A 19,161-nucleotide genomic window follows, 5' to 3' on the forward strand; every position below is an offset into this window, starting at 1 on the left:
CTCACCCGAATACAGCCAGCGACCACATCCATAGTCGCTGAATTGGATGGTTCTGAACTCACCCGGATACAGCCGATCAGTCCCGGTACGTCGCCCTCGCCTCCGCCTACGATCACCTCGTCCACATAGAGGCCGGCCAGCTGGGCGTCGCCCGCCTGAGTCAACTCATGATTACCGTAATCTGTGGACATAGGAGGCGGGAGATTAACGAAATGCGAGAGCATTTGTGACGGAAGTTTATCGTAGTTGGCAGGCACGGAAGTTCACGAAATTACTTATAACATGAATTTTGTTGTTAAGACGATAACATTAAAGCATAAGTGATGATAAAACCTTGCAGCGAAAAAAAAAACATGCCGAGCGCCGAGCAAAGTGAGTACCGTAAGGCCATTAGCCGCCCAAGGTATGAACGAACAGTGGCTGGCATTGATCAAGAACATGGCACCAGTACTGCAGCGGGGTACTTACCGAGATTGATCCAGACTTCTCCCTGCATCCACTTGACGAGGACGTGGTGCCACTGTCCGTCGTTGACCCGCACCGTGTCCAGGGCGGCCACGTCATTGGGGTAGTGGTACTCGATGTAGCCGCCTCGGAGCTGCCGAGCAAATGGTCAGAGTAAAAATCGGAGGAGAGAGTGTGCGGAGGGATAAGGACACTAACATACAGAGCATAGCAGCATACGGGCAAAACACAATGAGACACGCAGACGCGTAGACACGGGTAGGACACAGTGAGTAGAGTGAAACACAGGTAAAACAAGGTGGAGCAACCGAAAACACAAACAACGTTTAGGCATAATTCAATGCCCTAAGGATCGACCAAGGATTCTTTCCTGTTTACTTTTGCGCAGCAACGCATGGTTAGACGCGAATTTAAAAGAAAATCATTGAATTTACTTACCATGAGCCGAGTGCGCAGGCCGTCTCCGAAGCTGAGTTTCATCAGCAGCGCGTCGGCAGACCGTGTTCGGAAGGCCAGCCCGCTGTACCAGGGCATGGTGACCGCCTGGATGCGGCTGATGTACGAGATGTGGCCGTCGCCCCGCAGCTGGTGGGGAGTCTCCGCGTCTGAGGGGTCATAGGTCACGGGTCAGCCACAGGACGGAGATGTCGCACCACAGCAAGAGTCAGTAGCTCAGTCTCGATAGAAAAACTGGTCAGTGACCGAAGAAGCAATTACAGAGATCAGCTAATTATGCTGGTTATCCTACACCATGCAGAACTTGTTTGAGGCTTCAAGTAACTCGGCGTGTTCCTGGTCATCTAAGTCTAGGGATTTGTAGGAGTTGTCTCTGATCACCACAGTTCGTCCGCCCGGCAAATCCAAAGGTCTCAAGAAAAAAGTGAGTATTCCAAACTTACAAAGTCAGACAAAGCACGGTCTTCTGCACCACCTCGGCCACACCACAGAACGCTCAACAACACCTTCCAGTCTCAGCCCTGACTCCCGACTGACTCAGCCTCTTAATCCCGAACAATGGCCGGGCGTGCCCTCCGCCCCCTCCCCTGCGGCGTCAGTTCACCGACCCCATTCCCCTGCGGTGTCAGGTTCACCGTCGGCGGGCGCGTGACGGCCGCCCGTACCCAGGGCAGCGTCCAGCGGCCAGGTCCGGCCAGCCAGCGCTCGCTCCGCTGCACCACTACATTTCACTACACTCCCCCCCGATCCTGATCGCAACCAACAGACGCTAGTGCTCACATCACACGCTAACAACGCTCATACGTAGGTATCTAAGACATCGCTCGGCACGGGGTCTCCGTACAACTGCGTGACAGGCCGAGCCCGCGTACCTCGCCTCGGCCCAGCCTCTGTGTCACTCGCAGCTTCCTCCTGTTGGTCTTGCTGGTCGTCTCGGTCATGCCGGTCGATGGGACACCGTACAAAGCAGGGCTCCTCATCCCCAGAAACTGGTTGCTCTGCCTCTGCGGAAACTGGTTGCTCTGCCTCGTCTGCACGCGGACGCAGATGACGGACATGCCTTGGTACACCGTCAACTTCGACAGTTTGCGGTGACACCACACCAGTCACCACTCCCCTGCCATACTGCTCTTCACAGCGTGCTCTCGGTGATTTCACCCAGACAGCATCTCCGACGTGGTAGCGGCTCTCCTGCTGTCCATCGTCCCTCACTGTCGGAACGGGGTCGACGTCTTTCACTCGGACGTCGTACCGATACACCATACCAGCAGGTGTCGTAGCTTCAGTGACATCGTCCTTCGGCGTTGTATTGTACCTGTATACTGCCTCTGCCACCCCACATTTCGCTCTCGTCGCAATCACCTTTATGGAGCGATGGTTCCTTTCGACGACTCCGTTCCCTGACGGCACATGCGCCGCCCTGTATCGTACTGCGACGTTCCAGTCGTTGGCGAAAGCTCTAAACGCCCTGCTGTGGAAGGTGGTGGCATTGTCCAGCAACATTTCTGCCGGCGGTCCCCGCTCGCAGAATATCGCCGCCAGCTCCGCAATGACGCATGCGGCGGTCTCGTACCGCAGGAGACGCCAGATCGCAAACCTGGATGGGCCGCAATCCACCACCGTTAGGTACAGACACCCATGATGGTGAGTCACGTCGACGGCGACTCTGTCCCACGTGGTGTCGACCTCCAGGCGGCCTTCGCGCCACTTTTCAGGAGCGGGATCAACAGACCTGCACGTCTGACAGGCCGACACCACGGCCTGCGCAAGTCGTCTCGTAGCGAGCTTGTTCGCCCTCCTAGCGAAGTATAGCGTCCTCCGGACACCAGGATGACCAGAAGCGTGGTGAATTTGGGTCACCTCTTTCACCAGCCTGTCGGGGTCGTCTCCGTCTCCCACAGCACATGCTGCAGCCTCCTCTTTGCACATAAGCACCCGTTGCCAGGCGTCCGGCACTCTCGTCAGTGCGTCCGCTTTGTTCTCAGCCGACGAGACACACTGAACATTCACGTCCAGCTCGTACTCGTCCACGAGCATCCTGAGGGTGCTTAGCCTTCTTCTTATCAACATTTCAGAGGCAGCTTTCGTCTTCAGTCGGGCCCTGCCACTGAGGAGGTCGGTCATCCAGTGGTACACTGTCCGCGAGTCAGTCATCAACCGGACTCTTTCCGCGCCCCACAGGATGGCCATGTTCACGCCTTTCAGGGCCGCGTCTAGCTCTGCCATGTTGATGTGTTGTACTCCATTGTCGGGGCGAAGCCAGCTCCCGTCTTCCACTACTTCGTCACCCACTTCAACAACTACTCCCATGGCCAGAGCACTGGCATCCGTCCACACTGTGATTCTGTCGCCCTTCACATCCCACCGTCCCCTGGCAGGATCCTCTGCTCTGACCCGCTTCACAATTTCGTCCATTAGACGCTCCACGTCCGGGTCGTCAATCTCGTCGTCCCAGCCACTTGCTGCTCTGTTCGCACGTCGTTTGAGGAGCGAGGTCGCCGGCCGCAGCCAGCCGCACACCGGAAGGTGTCCCGTCAGCTGCCCGCAGAGGGAGAACACTTTCCGCTTTGTCACCGGTCCGGCAACTTCTCGGACATCGTTGTCTCTCTTCCACATGAGTGCGCCTTGCTCCCCCCAGACTCGGAGGCCGAGAATCCGAGCGCCTTCCTGTGCGCGAGCGGGGTCCTTACACTCGAGACCGAAGGCTTGAAGGTGCTCGGCCACCTTCTCGGCCGACATTACCTCCTCGTTGACCAGAACGTCATCGACATACGACGATACTGCCTTCTCCACGTTCTTGTCCTGCTTCGCCACTGTCTCCAGAACTGTCTTCATGACTCGGGGTGCCACATTAAGACCATACCCAAGTCTCGTCAGACAGTACCTTTTGTTTTTGAACTCGATTGTCTGATAGGGCCACAGTGACTCCTCCACATGTATCTGAAGGTACGCCTTCTTCAGATCCAGGAGTGCCACTTTCTCACCCGTCCGGCGCCATTCACGAAGTTTCTCACTGCACACGTCAACGTCCGCCGTGAACGTGTCGACGTGAGTGTTCATTTCCCGGAAGTCAAGGACCGGCCGCACTTTCGCCTTGTTCTCTTGAACCACCGCCATTAACGGTATCAGCCCTTTGGGAGCGCCATGCTTTTCTTCGTCGTACTCCAGCAGCCACCCGTTCTCGATCCACGTCTCCAGCTCTCTCTCATAGTCCTCTCTCGCTTCATCCGTCACATGGTACTCGCTCACTCCGTTTTTCAGTTGATCTGGCGGTTTCTTTCCCGACCACTTCCACTCGACAGTCTTGCGCCTTTCCCTCGCATCGAACACGACTCGAAAGTCCTCCTTTTCCACCGCTAGGTCCACGGAGCCTCCTGCTCCGGCGCACACGTCTCCCTCGCCTGCAAATCGCACATCAGTAGAAGAACGCATGGTCACACCCCCAAGAGCTTTCACACCATCCATTCCTAAAATTGCTCCGAAACCCAGCGGCTTCACCGCTACAACCAACGCATCAAGCACCACAGCATCACCCCCAGGTACCCCAACATCGGTTTCAGCCGTGCCCGCACAGTCCACTCTCTGACCACTAACTGTCACCATGGACACAGAACGCCTCTTCCACTCGGCGCAGAGCGACGAATGAACCACCGTTCTGGTACATCCCGTGTCGATCAACACCTCACACAACACCCCGTTCACATTCAGGTGTCTCGTTGGTAGTGCGCCGCTCCATCTTAATCCCGAGAGGAGGCCGGCACACGATCCTCCTCTCTCTCCGCGTTTTCCGGACAACGAGCTGCGATGCGACCAGTCTTGTCGCACCGGAAACACCGGATTTCGCGGGGGCCAGTGCGGGCCGAACATTCACGGGCGAGATGCCCCAGGCGGCCGCAGGTAAAGCAAGGTCCGCGCTCTCTCCTGCCGCTACTAACGGTTCGGCCGCGATCCCGACCGCCTGGTGACTCTTTGACCAGCGCGGCTGCCACCTCCGATGCGCCGTTCTCCTCTCGCAAGATGGCGCGAGCCCTGTCCACCACCTCCGAGAGCTTTAACGACTCCATGCGCGCTCCAGCTCGCAGTATCTGCCTGGTAGAGTCCGGCAGACCTGCCACAAAGGCACACCCCAGGCCCTCGTCCGACATTCCTCCGAACAGCGTCGCAAGCTGCTGCAGCTCCGCCAAGAAAACATCAACTGTTTCCCCGGGGCGGAGACGGCGGGTGCTGAACTGCTCATACGCAGCGTATTTATCCACCGCAAACGCACGCTTCAGCGCATCCTTGAGCTTCGCCACGTCCTTCCTGTCAGCCTCCACCAGCTGCCGATACACAGCAGATGCTCCTCCTTTCAGCCGCAGGGGTATCACCAGCGTCTGCCTCACTGGCGGCTCCTGCAGCCCGCACACTAGCTCGACCTTCTCCAGCCAGTCGAGCACGTCACCGGAGCCGTCGAATTCCGGAATTAATTTGACATCAATCAGACAAAGCACGGTCTTCTGCACCACCTCGGCCACACCACAGAACGCTCAACAACACCTTCCAGTCTCAGCCCTGACTCCCGACTGACTCAGCCTCTTAATCCCGAACAATGGCCGGGCGTGCCCTCCGCCCCCTCCCCTGCGGCGTCAGTTCACCGACCCCATTCCCCTGCGGTGTCAGGTTCACCGTCGGCGGGCGCGTGACGGCCGCCCGTACCCAGGGCAGCGTCCAGCGGCCAGGTCCGGCCAGCCAGCGCTCGCTCCGCTGCACCACTACATTTCACTACAGGATTTTTCTTTTCTACTATTGCAGCTTAAATCCCAAATGTCACGTTTCACTTAACGACCCAGTTGTGTTGTGAGCCGACACTGTCGGCAGATTCCGACCACCCAGATCCAGCCGACACTCACCAAGGGCGCAGTTTTTGCCGGCGTGTGTGTCTTGGCAGCGGCAGACGTAGGTGCCCCAGCCCTCGGTACAGGTGCCACCGTTCTGACACGGGTGGGAGGCGCAGAACCGCTGCTTCTCAGAGCAGCCGGCCACAGTGCTGTTGTTGGCCACATAGCTGACGAGAGGACACACACAAACACACACCTCAGCTCAGGCATTCAGGCATAGAGGCACCCAAGGCTCGGGTCGGGCTCGGGTCAGGTCAAAATGCAAGCCTGTCAAATCAGACTCACAATACAATTCAGGTTAGTCTTCGTGTGAAGTCACGTTGAACCACAAACCAGGCTTTGCTAGGTGTGTCTACAAATCAGGTCAGGTCACGCTCAACAGACAATGCCAGGTCATGCAATAGAATTCGTTAGTTGGCTAGAATGAAATATCGCAAAGCTTTTTTATTTTTACGATAAAACGGCAGCATTATCATGTCCGACATCACACATTGTCTCGCCCATCGACCACACAGCTACCTACTTGTCCAGGTCGAGCAGCTTGTGGTCAATGAAGACGTCTTGAATGCAGCCGCTGAAGTGCTGAGATTGCACCTGGAACTTTGTGGGCAGCGAAGGCAGACCGCCGATTTGGAGAGGTCCAGTCAGGTCGATGAACCGCTGACAAAACTCGGTCTGCTGGTGGCACCTGGAAAAGGAGAAAAGATAACGTTTAGAACGAGCAGTATGTTTGAAACTATATGCACAAGTATCCACATGCACCTACACACACGCATGCACACACAAATAGACATGCACATATTTCATATTTTTTATCTAATATCCGTTCTTCTGCACACCGCTCGCCGCTCATCCACCCTCCAAAGAAAAGCAAACCACACTTATCAGTCTGCCGGTAATTGAAGCCAGCCCGTCGATAACACTCCGTCCCTGCCCCTGCTCTTATTGGGGACAGAAAGCGGTCGACTCACCGTCGCTCCAGCTCGAAGGTAGTCCTGTTGGCGCACTGGTACTTCTCCATGCCATGAGCGCGCATCAGCGAGAGGCCACTGTCGCAGCCGTCCATGATGATTGTGGCAGTCTGAGGGGAATGGAGATACCATGTTGTATACTCTGCACTCAGGAAAAACGGTGGTACACTGGTACACCATTACCACATCACAACATAGAAACTTATATAAATCTTTACAGCAAGTCACTGTTGTGAGACAGTGACCGAGAATAGATGGAGAGAAATGCCCACTCAGATGGAACAGATGGGGTGGACTGAGACAGTAGCAATATGCGACCCAAGTCAAGTGATTTGGCAACCTACCCTCCTCTCTAACTAGCCGCCCTAGTACACTGAAAGGATGCCAGATCTTAGTTCGAGAATTAGCGTAAATTTTACGAAATGTTATGCATTTGTGCCTTTTACGGCTTTGAGGAATACCACAATGTCTCCCATCGCTAGGCGCGATCGTATATCATCGCCCAGCTCCGACAGCTCCACTCACCCGGTTATGGTAGTCGAGCTCGACCTGGTGCCAGTTGCCGTCGCTGACCCCGCCCGGCACGTGACCGGTCACGTGGTGCGCGCCGCTGCCGACGCTGAACGAGAACCGCACCTGGCCGTCCAACACCTCCAGAGCGATGAAGTCGTGACGCTCGTTGTAGCGGCCGTTATAGAGCAGCAGGCCGTCCCGGGACCGAGTGGCGAACCTGGAGAGGAGAACGACGAGTTAATGCTATTCATATTGGGATTTTACGGATATTGTATTCAGCCTGCCCGCTTTCGCTAAGCAAATGAAAATCCGCAGAGGCGGCATAAATTTCCCGCCCGCCAGCTATATCTCTTCTATCACAGGACGCGACAATGTCGGTGACCGCAAGTTATACCGACCATGAATAACCATCGATTGTTGAAGCGTATCCCATCGGGCTTTCATCTCTCATCGGCTTAGCGGTCCAACGCCATCGACACTGGTCGGACAGAACCGTTAGCTTGACGTTAAAGGGACCCTCCCACCTTCAAAAAAGTCTATGAATTGGCATGAAAGTGATGTCGCTCGGTTCAGAAAGAGCGAAAACGAATATCTACCAAATTTCATTGAAAAATATTCACCGGTTTTCAAGATATTAGACTTTTACTTTTGTTTACTTTTTGGGATCTCCGCTGTTCCTAGCGACTTTATTTAAAAGTGCGGCATTTGTTGCGCGCAACGCAGCATATACCACCGCGTGCTACAAAACGTTTTAGTCAAACATTTAAAAATCGTTAGATATCTGCGCTGACGTCACACATTCAGAGGGGTATTCCAATGCATTAGCCCCTCTGAATCAAAATGCTGCAATTTTGAAATTCAATATTTCCGATTTAAGGCATTTCTCGATGTTGTGAGTGCCGAAACCGGTAATTGTGAGCCAGGGACCCCATTTTGGCTATCTCAACTCAAATCTAATGTTAAGGTGGGAGGGTCCCTTTAAGTCGGCTCGCCTCACCTGAGTCCGATATTGAGTCCGCTGTGGCTGACCCGAGCCTGATATTGAGTCTGCTGTGAGTTAACTGACTGAATATATCTAGGTAGCCCACCTGAGAGCAGAGAGATCGACTCACTTGAGCTTTATATTGGATCGACGCGACAGATGAGTTTGCTGTTGAGTCGTCCCATCTCATCTGAGTTTACTATTGAGTCGTCCCACTCGCCTGAGTTTGATACCCATTGAGCTGGCCCCATTTCACCTGAGTCTCATATTGAGCCGATGACACTCACCTGAGTTTGATATTGACCCGGTGTCGCTGGTGAGAAGTCTATTAAACTCACCTGAGTTTTATATTGAGTCGGTGCCGCTGGTGCAGCGCCGGGGAAGGTGAGGAAGCTGAGAAATATATTAAACTCACCTGAGTGTAATATTGACCCGGTGTCGCTGGTGAGAAGTCTATCACTCTCTCACCTGAGTTTGATGTTGAGCCGGTGCCGCTGGTGCAGTGCGGGGAATGTGAGGAAGCTTCCCTCGGAGAAGCTGCGCGCTGTCAGCTGACAGTGCTGGTTGCGGTAGGGCGAGTTGGTGCAGTTGTCGCACAGGAAGCCGCCCCGCTGTAGGTTGACGCACACAGAGCCGCCATGACAGACGGGGTGGCGGTCTGAGCCGTCCGATGGATCGGTCGGACAGGAGCCTCGAGTCGTGTCCAGCTCGCAGCTCTCACCTGTGGTAGGAGTTACGGCGGTCATATATTGGACAAGTTTAGAAGTAATACACGCGCTCAGAGACGGAGACAGGCCGACACACGCACGCACAAACCGGGAAGTTAGTTAGCGAGAAGTCAAACTAGACCACAGTTTTATAGAGGGATATGACATGAACGATAAAGGAAGCGACAGTACTAGCGAGCGGCAACGGAAGCAGAGGCGGAAACAAAACAAGTAGTTGCGACTGAATGGGTTGTCCAGCACAGCCTGCCGCCAATTGCGATTTCGGTCGACTGACATGGGACCTTTTAGCCGTCACGGGTTACGTCTGCTGGTCGCGCTCAGTCGCCACTCACCAGTGAACCCGTCGGCGCAGACGCACGTGTAGCCTCCCTCTCTGCGCTGGCACGTGCCGCCGTTCTGACACGGCTGACTGTAGCACAGGTTTACCTCCGTGTCGCACTCGTAGAACTCGCGCATCCCTGCAGAGCAACGGGGACAAGTTATAGATATAGGGACGTTTCGCAGATCGAGCCACTAGAAACTCTTAAACATCGCACAGAAGTCTGAACGACTCGAATCGGTCAAAAAGCAGCTTTCCATTTAGCTTAGGCATCGCCTTTTAAAGGAAATAGTTCACTTTTTAACATGGGTTTTGAACTGGAATAGCAGTTCCGTAGCTTGGGCTGAGACGAGCATAAATCAGGAGCTTTTACAGCCCAACGATCACCCTAGGCAAAGATATTCTATTTCTCGTCCCGAAAAAGGTGTCTTGCGTTGAGGATGTGTGCCTTGCATATATTTCCATCCAGTATGAAAAGAGCATGGGTCCCGAAAATTCTTCAGAAACTAGAGAAATTATCTACGAGAACTCTAGAGAAATTCTCGTACTGATCAATTACGACATTCAGGGGAACATTATCAGATCGAGCAGATCGCCCAAATGCCGGTGGCTGCGATAATTTCTCTGTTTCTGAAGAATTTTCGGGACCCATGCTCTTTTCATACTGGATCGCGTGTGCCTTACAGAAACTGAAAAGTTCTTCCTATATCAAAATATAGAAAAAAAAATCTTTTGTTATAAAAAGGTTTTATTTTCTTTGCTGATTATTTTGAACATAAAAAATAATAAATCGTTGCAAAAAAAAATAATTTCGTGAAAGTGAACTATTTCCTTTAATGTTTGTGCTGTATTCAAACCGATTGTTATGCGGATAGGAGCTAATCTGCTTCTAAGCGGCTCAAAATTGGAATGGCTCCAGAAGCTCACCTGACGAGCCTTGATAAAAAATGGCGAATGAAATATAGGTACCTAACGATTTACTGGTCCTCAACCTAAGCCACGCAAAGCGAGTGGATTTGTCACTCACCAGCGAACCCGGCCGGGCATCGACAGGCGAACGTCGTCACTGGGAATATGGGCCGGAACAGAATGGTCGGGCTGTGCACGAAACCGGAGGCATTGCCGAACTTGAGCACCGTCAGACACTTGTCGAAGTTGAGGCACGGTTCGCGCACGCAGAGGTCGTCGTCGAACGGTAGAACCTGCCGGTAGGACAGCGTCAGGGACCGGACAACAGCATATGTCAGCATAATTGTCAGCAGCCGAGCCGGGCAGGAGTCGTCAACGGCACGTCGTTTAGCGTTGAGTAGCCCCAAGTGTGTCGTAAAGTGCCGGCTGCGTGACCTGGAGGTTAAATGGCTGGAAAGGTCACGAAGGTAGTTGGCTGTCAAATGCTCCAATTTCCATCAACGCCTATGGCATACAGTTGCACCTGTCTAACGACAGGTGCATATAACGAGGAAGGCTGCAAATGATTTGAAGCGTTCTGAAACCTGCATCCGTTCAGAACGTGCACGAGGATCACGAGGATCAACCATTATTAATGAGCCGCAACACCACAGGCGTTTCAAGCTGTACAAGACGAACTTCGCTCTATCCTCATGGGAGCAGAGGGCAATATGTGATTCGCTGCACCGAGGACCTCCGGCCGTCTGGTTGCCTTCCCTGGCGAAGGAACACTTCTCGACTCGGTCAGTCGCCTGTCACACGGATCACTCACCTGAACAGCGGCCAGCTTGGCCAGTCGCGCCCTGTTGAGGTAGACCTTCTCCTGGATATGCTGCTGGCTGAGGAAGGGACCGTCGAAGGATCCACCGAACGCACCCTGAGCGTCCAGCGCCGAGAAGCTGACGTTCAGAATGCGCTCAGGCACATCGGTGTCATCCTGAGGGAGAAACGGGCGGCATCAGACCATGAACGGGTTGATAGGATTTGCACTTTGACACTTTGTCAATACGGTCACTTTGTCAGCGCTGTAACGTTCGCCTGAGAGCACTTTTTGACTTCTCAGCTGGTCTCCGAATTGAATCGTCAACGTCGATCTAATCGTGATATAGTCGTATGTCTAAGGTAGGTACATGAATATCACACCTGCCCAGTCCTGCATTTGAGCTATTACCTGCACGTTGAAGATGATGATTTGCTCCTTGGCGACTCCCAGGACGGAGGCCAGGCCGTCTTTGAACAGAGTGAAGATCCGAGGACTCAGGAAGGCCTGTGACGTCATCTCTGCCAGCCTCAGCGTCACAGAGTTGAACAGCATTTTGTCGGTGACCAGACGAACGTGCAGCTCGAGGAAGGCGGAGTCTTCGTTCCGTCCATCTGAAAACGGCAACAGACGGTCGAAAGTCAATGGCAGCGGCATAACGTCAATGACAAGGCGCAACAGTGAGTATCGAGTGTCGGTATATTAGTCACGCTAATGGTAAAATGTATGTTGCTGGCGATCGTTTATCGAGAAGGCTTTGTCTACTTCGGCGAACCCCGATCCAGGAGAACAACTGAAGACAATAGCAGACGGTTGCAGCAGATGTCATCCCTAGAAGACTAACAGAAAACAGCATCATAGACCGTCGAGCCGCTCCCAAAAACCATCTCCAGTTTCGACCCTGTCGACCCTCGTCACTCGTATAGGTGGCACCAGCGATGCGGCGGCTCCCGTTTTCGGGCCGGGTCGGACGCGACGGGGCGGCGCCGGGTGGGTACGATCGATGCTGCGCCGCCAGGGAGCGGGGGCCGTCTGTCGTCCAGCCAGACCCTTATCGACCGAACTCCAGGTAGCGGCAGCACCAGACGCCCTAGGCCTGCACCCCCAACACCCCGGCTTAGTCCATCCTTTGTTGGACTTGCAATCACTGTGGTGCTGGGTGCCGAGCGATCGAGCAACTCGCATGCATGGGCGCATCGCTAACAGACTTCGTGCTGGTATTGTCATGGCATGTCGATTTCACAAGATGCGTCCCCATTGCTCCCATCGCTCTCTTTGCGAGCTCGTATGACCGCGGTATGCGCGGTTAGCGGTAAGACCGAATGGTCTTTCAAGAGAGTCCAGCACTTTAATCCGGGGGATCCATGGTGAAATAAATCCTCTTGGAACAAGTCGCAAGTTACGAGATACAGCTGTAACTGTTTCAGATCACAAGTTAGGAGGTGTAACTTCTGCCTCAAAGTTGTTGCGAAGAGAAAAGAGTTATGTACATAGGCTGGTCCATACCCGATTTATGTTCCGAATCGGGATTGAAGCGAAGCACCGTTAGGACCCATCGTAACGTAACCAAGGGGTGGCGGAGATAAAAGGAAGAAGTCATGGGCGGGTGTCAGCCGCACCAATTCTTTCGGCATTTGGGCATGAGCCCTATGATGATGCATGTTACGAATAGCCTAAATTAACTAAATCAATGGTGTGAATGTCCTAAATCAACCATTAGAGTCCTGCCAATAAATCTTGAAAAGTGACACCCGTGGGAGACGTCCTCAGACGCTTGCGTCACGGAAAAGCCCCCAGCAGGGCGCAGGCGACGGGCAGATCACCTATCCTCTCTGATTACGAAGCTCCCGAGAAAACTCGACACCTGTCTCAGTAGCGGTGTGACTGACTGAGACGCAGAAGTCGCCAGACGACACCGTTGTGTCGTCGCCCCGCTGTAATGACTTGATTACCCTAACGACTGAAATGACCATAATGACTGTAATGATTCCGAGAGAAGATTGTTCAGGCCGCAGGGCAGAGAAAGGAGGCGGGCGCACAGGGCATGCCCTGACCGTGAGACCAGAAAGAGTGGAGCAGGCTTTGACCCCGCAGTGAGAAGTTATGGTGAAGAGTTACTCACCTACTACGGTCTACGAGAGATTTAGATATGAGATGCCGGTACCGTCCAGTGTCGTGACGAGAGGAAGAAAGTAGAAACAATGAAGCCTGATTCCAGATCCACCAGATCACAAATCATCCTTAGCGCTATGACTTATGAGCGAAAGATCATGTGTACTCAAATGTCCACACACTATCCAGCATAACCCAGACGACGGAAGGATCTGGAACAAAAAAGGGAAAGCCATTAAGTGGTTCGTTGTCTGGCTTGGTCCCGTATATGAATGGACGTCTCGTTGCCCGGCTTTCCTACATACATCAGTGACGCTAACAGCCCGCTGCTGTCCGGCCCTGCTCCTTTCATGAGTGACATGACATGACAGCCCACTGTCGGTCTCAGCTCGGTGCTGACATGCAGCGTACGCCGACCAATGGTCAGCGTGCCGACCGGTGAGCTAATGACCGCCGGTAACCTGTTCCACCGGCCGCGCCGTCGGGCGGCTCTTTGTCTCCCGGCCGGCGGCGGCGAGCGGTCGGCAGGATAGCCGGCCGGCCAGCTCGCCGCCGTCACGGCCTTCATACCTGACCGCTCCGGGCAGAGGTCCGGCCAGGAGTCATTTCCGGCCGCGCCGCGTGCAGCCCACGACACCGGAGGCGGCGGCGGCGGCCGTCTCAGCCGCGCGGCGCCCGCGGTCGGGCCGGCGACCCTTCACTGCGGCTCCCAGGCCTGGCTGCGGCCGGTGAAATGCGCTCCTGTGCAGGCCCCTGGCAGTGGTGCCGCCGCGGTGGGGCGTTCGCCGGTGTACCGGCCGTTGGGTCGGAGCGTGACGGAGGCCGCCGGGTCCGGGCGGCGAAGGGCCCGCTGGACGCCACGGCGCCGTTTAAATCCAAAGCAAGGTCCGCACGGCATACCGAAATCAATCGTGACCGACCTACATAAAAACGGTGACTGGCATCTTGCTGGCTCCTTTTGAGGACCGCTTAGGGACACTCCAGCGCACTAGACAAAATCGGAGGCGGCGAACCACATGAGCTCATGCTAAAATACACAACTCAAAACAGATCTCATCCATAGCATTGAGAGTCGGGGGATTTGGGTTGTCACCTGTTGTGCGAGTAGATATCTGGAGATCGTGTTCGACCGGACTTCACCCGTATTTGTTCCGGACAATGACCGGTGACCCGGCCGGCGACTGACCTGACACGGAGATCTCCATGGTGGCGGTGGTGCGCACGTTGGTGTTGAGGCTCGGAGACAGGGTGATATCTCCGGTGGTGCTGTTTATTAGCAGGAGGTTGGCGTTGTTTCCAGACAGCACCGTGTATGTCAGCTGCAAACACAAACACAAAGAAAGATTATTATCATATTTAACATTCATATTTGTGATCTATAAGCAACAGATTAGCTTTATATGCATAATAAAATATAGCAAAATGTCGCCCATCTTCGCGTATTGAAAAGTTATAATTATACGGACGGCATTTGGCCACATTGGTACAACCGTGGTAATGATGAAGTCTTTACAGCTGTACACTGTAATTGAATTCTTGTAATGTATACGCCATGTGCGGTTGAATGGTTTAGATAGCCCTGGGCTGAATACTGTCAAAAGAACGATATGTATTGCGCCGAATATGAATGTCTCCACTCCAGAGACTACAAACAATGTTTAGAAATGTGGGGCGTCCGATAAATCGAATGAAACTCAACGGACTATAATCGAAGACGAAATAAGTATTGATCGATATAGCTATTTGTATATTGATATATTGATATCAATAAGCTGATTACCGTGAAACTAAGCGACTTTGCACTTGAAGAATTATTCATAATCACTATATTTATTGGCTGATTTGGTAAAATTATAGTTTATGGTCAGTGATCTTTTTAATGACGCAGGCTCAATCAAACGAGAACTTGTGTGTGACGGATTACGGTATTTACGTGTGCAATGCTTTTAATACCATAAGTGAACCGCAATATTACAACATGAGAAATGGTCAGATGCACTGGAGGCTTACGCCTCGCCGTGCCTCCTTATCTTAATAACGGGCCTCACCTGATCAGTGGCATCCAGATCGACGGCGGGCACCCGACCGATGGGGCCAACGGGGAAGTGGTTCAGGTAGTTGTTGAAGATCACCTGGAAGTTGCTCAGCGTCGGAGCGTTATCGTTCACATCCTGCACGTTGATCTCGACACTGACGTAGCTCTGGAGCGGAGGCGACTGCGCCAGGATGACTAGCGTGAACACCTTCTTGTCAGACTCGTAGTCCAGCTCCTGTCTGGTGAAGAGCTCGGCGTCCTGGGCCATAGGACCTCCGGTACGCAGCTCGAACGAGGCAGAGTCAGCGCTCTCCACCATAGAGTACTCGACCAGCGCGTTCGCTCCGGCGTCGGGATCGTGTGCGCGGATCTTACCCACTGATGAGCCGATCGGTGAGTTCTCTGCGATAAACAGTCGTAGCGGGTTCTCCTCGAACACCGGCGGCGAATCGTTGACGTCATCCACGTCGACAACTATCTTCACCGAGCTGGACATGGCTGGTGCGCCCTGATCCACAGCGAGAGCCACCAGTTCGTACTGTTCCACTGTCTCTCGATCAAGCTGCCGACTGGTACGAATCACACCAGAGCTCGGGTCCACTGTAAACGCTCCGTCTCCGTCTCCACCCTCAGCGAACACATACCTCACTCGTCCGTTCAGACCACGATCGGCATCAGAGGCTCGAATGGTGAGCACGCTCGTACCGCGGACCTCATCCTCACTGATGGAGGCCTGGTAGCTGTCCTGATCGAAGCGCGGGGCGTTATCATTGACATCAGTGACCAGAACCTCCACGTCAGTGGTGTCAGACATCATCGGCTGGCCGTTGTCTCGAGCTGACACCGTGAGGAGGTACCCGCTGCGCCTCTCTCGGTCGAGCTGCTGGGTGGTGGTGATCTCACCCGTCGTCGGGTTCACGGCAAACTCTGCCTCCGGCTCGCCCGTCAGCTCGTAAGTGATCCGCGCGTTCTCGCCCGAGTCGAGGTCACTAGCCGAGACGGTGAGGACCACGGTGCCGCGCGGAGCGTCCTCCAGTACGCTGACGCTGTACGGCGTGTTCTCGAAGACAGGAGGGTGCGTGTTGGCGTCTGTGATGTTGATGTAGACAGTTGCAGAGTCGGATCGACCGCCAGAGTCGGTGGCGGAGACTTTGAGCACATAACGCCGCTCTAGCTTGAAATCCAACGGCTGTGTTAGAGCAATCAGACCCTTGCCATTCTGCAGACCGATGCTAAATCGGCCGCGTTCATTACCCTGGGTAATCTCATAGTGCAGCCGGCTGGCCTCATCCGGATCATGAGCCTCCAGCTCGATCACCCTGGTACCGGGAGGTGCCGTCTCGGACAGCGACGTCTCGTACACTTTGGGATCAAACACCGGGTCGTTGTCATTCTGATCCTGAATCGTGATCAGAACTCCGGCTGAAGCAGACAGCGGCGGCGTGCCACCATCGGTAGCAACCACCTGGAACTCATACTTGTGCTTCTCCTCTCTGTCTATTTGCCGCGTGGTACGTAGCCACCCGGTGCTCTCGTCGACTTCGATGGGCATCCCGGCCACGTCGGGCCCGGTGAGCGAGTACCGCACCTTGGCGTTGGCACCGTCGTCCACGTCGAAAGCCTGCACGCGCACGATGGTGAAGCCCTCGGGGACATTCTCCTGCACGGTCTCGTGGAAGTTCTCCGAGTAGAAGCGCGGCTTATTGTCGTTGACATCCTCCACATTGACGAGCAGGTTGGTGGTGTTGGAGCGACTCGGCGAGCCGCCGTCTGAAAAGGAGAACGATAGATTAGTGTCACAATATTTCATATTTGTCCAGCGTAGGATTAAAAATGAACTAAAGAGAGAAACAAACTTTGCTGACAAATAAAAAAGAAAATGGATGAAAAAGTCCTGTTAGTATATAGCCACATCATACATACAATAGCAGCCCACAGGCCACAACCGTATGGGCGAGACGACAGACCACGTGACTGGAGCATTTAACGTCCCATCCCTCCCTAACCCGGCTCTCGAGCCAAGGAACTTCATTTAAGGCAACCACCATTCGGATGCTCATCATGGACAATTGTTTTTGGTTTCGCCTGAGGAAAAGACAATCGGTAGCGCTTTTACAGTTCAGCCCGGCTTTTATCGTCATCCTTGACCTATAGAACACAAATATTTTCCCTCTGGGCATAAATGAGTAAAATAGTTTTACGAAATCGCTTTTCTGCAATATATTTTGTTGAAATGTCTTTACATTAATTAGCTCGATAACATAGAGCACATTACTGGCTCAACATCAAACGAGTGTCATGTAGCAAATCCCTCATGGACGAATATATTGTGTTACTGTGGGGCAGGCCGCCGTCCTGCGCCGCCCTGTCCCTCTGTCCAGCGCGGCGGCGCGCCTTTCGACCACCCCGGCCGCCTATCGACCACCGGCCGATGACTCACTGGTCGCGCCGCCCCACGTTCACCAAATGAACGGCCCCGCCGCGCCGACCGCGCGCCGCAGAGAGGTGGGACGGCCGCTCAATACGACTTCCGGCCTCGCTGACCACGGGCATACCTGCGACCACGTCACCAGCTGGCATCTCGACCGCGTGGGATATTCGTGACTAACTATTCGGCAAGATGCTGATTGCTCAATACTCATTGCAGAATATCCACTATGCGAAGTTCTCGTTATGCGAACAAGGTTTACGTATTCGGTGAATGTAAATCGTAGTTTGTTTGCTGCCATAAAATGTGAAATAGCTCGGACCAGACCGGCTATTCGTTTCAATATAAGCGGTTTTACGGCCCACGCAAGAGCCAATTCGCATACTGCCCAGTGCCCAGATGCCGGATTAAATCGGTCGAAGATCTAAAATTCATTCCCAGACTAAACCATAGTTTTAGAAAGCGAAAACGGCGTCGTACACAGTAAATGCTGATTGCGGTTGCAAAGAAAGATGGGTGTTTACAAAGTGACCGACATAGCTGATTGAAAGGGATATTTTAGCCTGATCGCTTCCATCATAATTTCATTAGATCCCTCTAAATCCGATAAGGTTCTATTCTATTGGACGTCCCAAATAACGCAGGTTTCCAATGTGTGTGGGAAAGCATACGCTGTTGTGTCAAATCACACACTTTGCAGCCAAAACAAAGACTCACCGGGCACAGTAATTTAGTTGTTTTCACCCTAAGGCTTCTATCGTGACGAATCCATTCACTATACTCGCGCATTAGGGAAGTTCCCCTGGGCTGTCAGGACGCGTAGCCGGGGGAGACCAGGTGAGCCAGGCGGTCAAATCACCACCTTCCCTGTTCACGTAATGTCAAAAGGGCGTGACTGGAAGGGTGGTTAAATGGCCGTTTCAGTTTGACGGTGATGGCCCTCATCCACCATCATCAAACCCGAGTCCCGAACTCTGCCAACAAACACCGCACCATCGTTCCGTTCACAGGGGCTGCCTACCAAGATACCAATGAAGTATAAACCCTCTGTCAAGGCCATCTATAGACTCTCTGCCTACCTTGCGCGCGGATGACCAGTCGATAGTTGCGGATCGTCTCGTAGTCGAGCTGGCCGACCACGGAGACGTGTCCCGTCTCCGTGTCGATGGTGAAGTGACCCTGGGTGTTGCCGCCGATTAGCGCGTACCGAATGCGGGCGTTCTCGCCGGCATCGCCGTCCGTGGCGCTGAAACAAAGACGGCCGTGGGTCAGTCCACTGTTCAGCGTATAGGCTTAGTTCAGGTTATAGGGTCAGTCCAGGGTATGGGAGCAGCCAAAGGCCCTAGGACGGTCAGTCCGGTGTAATGGGGTCACGAGCGGCGGTGAGATCGTTTTGACGAGCGACGGTGTTTCCAACGGACGAGCCAGACGTCTCATCAGAAAACGAAATCGGGTGAACGCCCTATCGATTGCGTGTTATTCCTTCTGATTGCTTTGTTCGAATAGAAAGTGACGCAGGTGTTTACAATTCAGGCGGATCTGAGACGATACGCTAGCGTGAGGCTAT

At 53.7% G+C, this 19,161-nt stretch overlaps 1 protein-coding gene across 4 annotated transcripts in view; it reads right to left on the minus strand.

Moving 5' to 3' along the window:
- LOC122364381 (protocadherin-like wing polarity protein stan) overlaps nt 1-19,161 on the minus strand; it is a 38,465-nt gene that overhangs the window by 17,393 nt on the left and 1,911 nt on the right. For all 4 annotated transcript variants that reach the window (XM_043334710.1, XM_043334720.1, XM_043334694.1 and 1 more), the window contains exons 2-16: nt 18,674-18,840; nt 15,180-16,936; nt 14,318-14,450; nt 11,431-11,633; nt 11,032-11,196; nt 10,339-10,513; nt 9,325-9,450; nt 8,733-8,985; nt 7,295-7,499; nt 6,770-6,879; nt 6,322-6,486; nt 5,811-5,965; nt 904-1,070; nt 469-598; nt 63-181 (exon numbers count right to left, since the gene is read on the minus strand). In XM_043334710.1, the coding sequence (XP_043190645.1) occupies nt 63-181; nt 469-598; nt 904-1,070; nt 5,811-5,965; nt 6,322-6,486; nt 6,770-6,879; nt 7,295-7,499; nt 8,733-8,985; nt 9,325-9,450; nt 10,339-10,513; nt 11,032-11,196; nt 11,431-11,633; nt 14,318-14,450; nt 15,180-16,936; nt 18,674-18,840 (4,030 nt within the window). The remainder of the gene's footprint in view (nt 1-62; nt 182-468; nt 599-903; nt 1,071-5,810; nt 5,966-6,321; nt 6,487-6,769; nt 6,880-7,294; nt 7,500-8,732; nt 8,986-9,324; nt 9,451-10,338; nt 10,514-11,031; nt 11,197-11,430; nt 11,634-14,317; nt 14,451-15,179; nt 16,937-18,673; nt 18,841-19,161) is intronic.

The sequence above is a fragment of the Amphibalanus amphitrite genome, unplaced genomic scaffold (assembly GCF_019059575.1).
Source record: "Amphibalanus amphitrite isolate SeventyFive unplaced genomic scaffold, NRLGWU_Aamphi_draft 000027F_arrow, whole genome shotgun sequence".
In the NCBI taxonomy this organism is placed as follows: domain Eukaryota; kingdom Metazoa; phylum Arthropoda; class Thecostraca; order Balanomorpha; family Balanidae; genus Amphibalanus; species Amphibalanus amphitrite.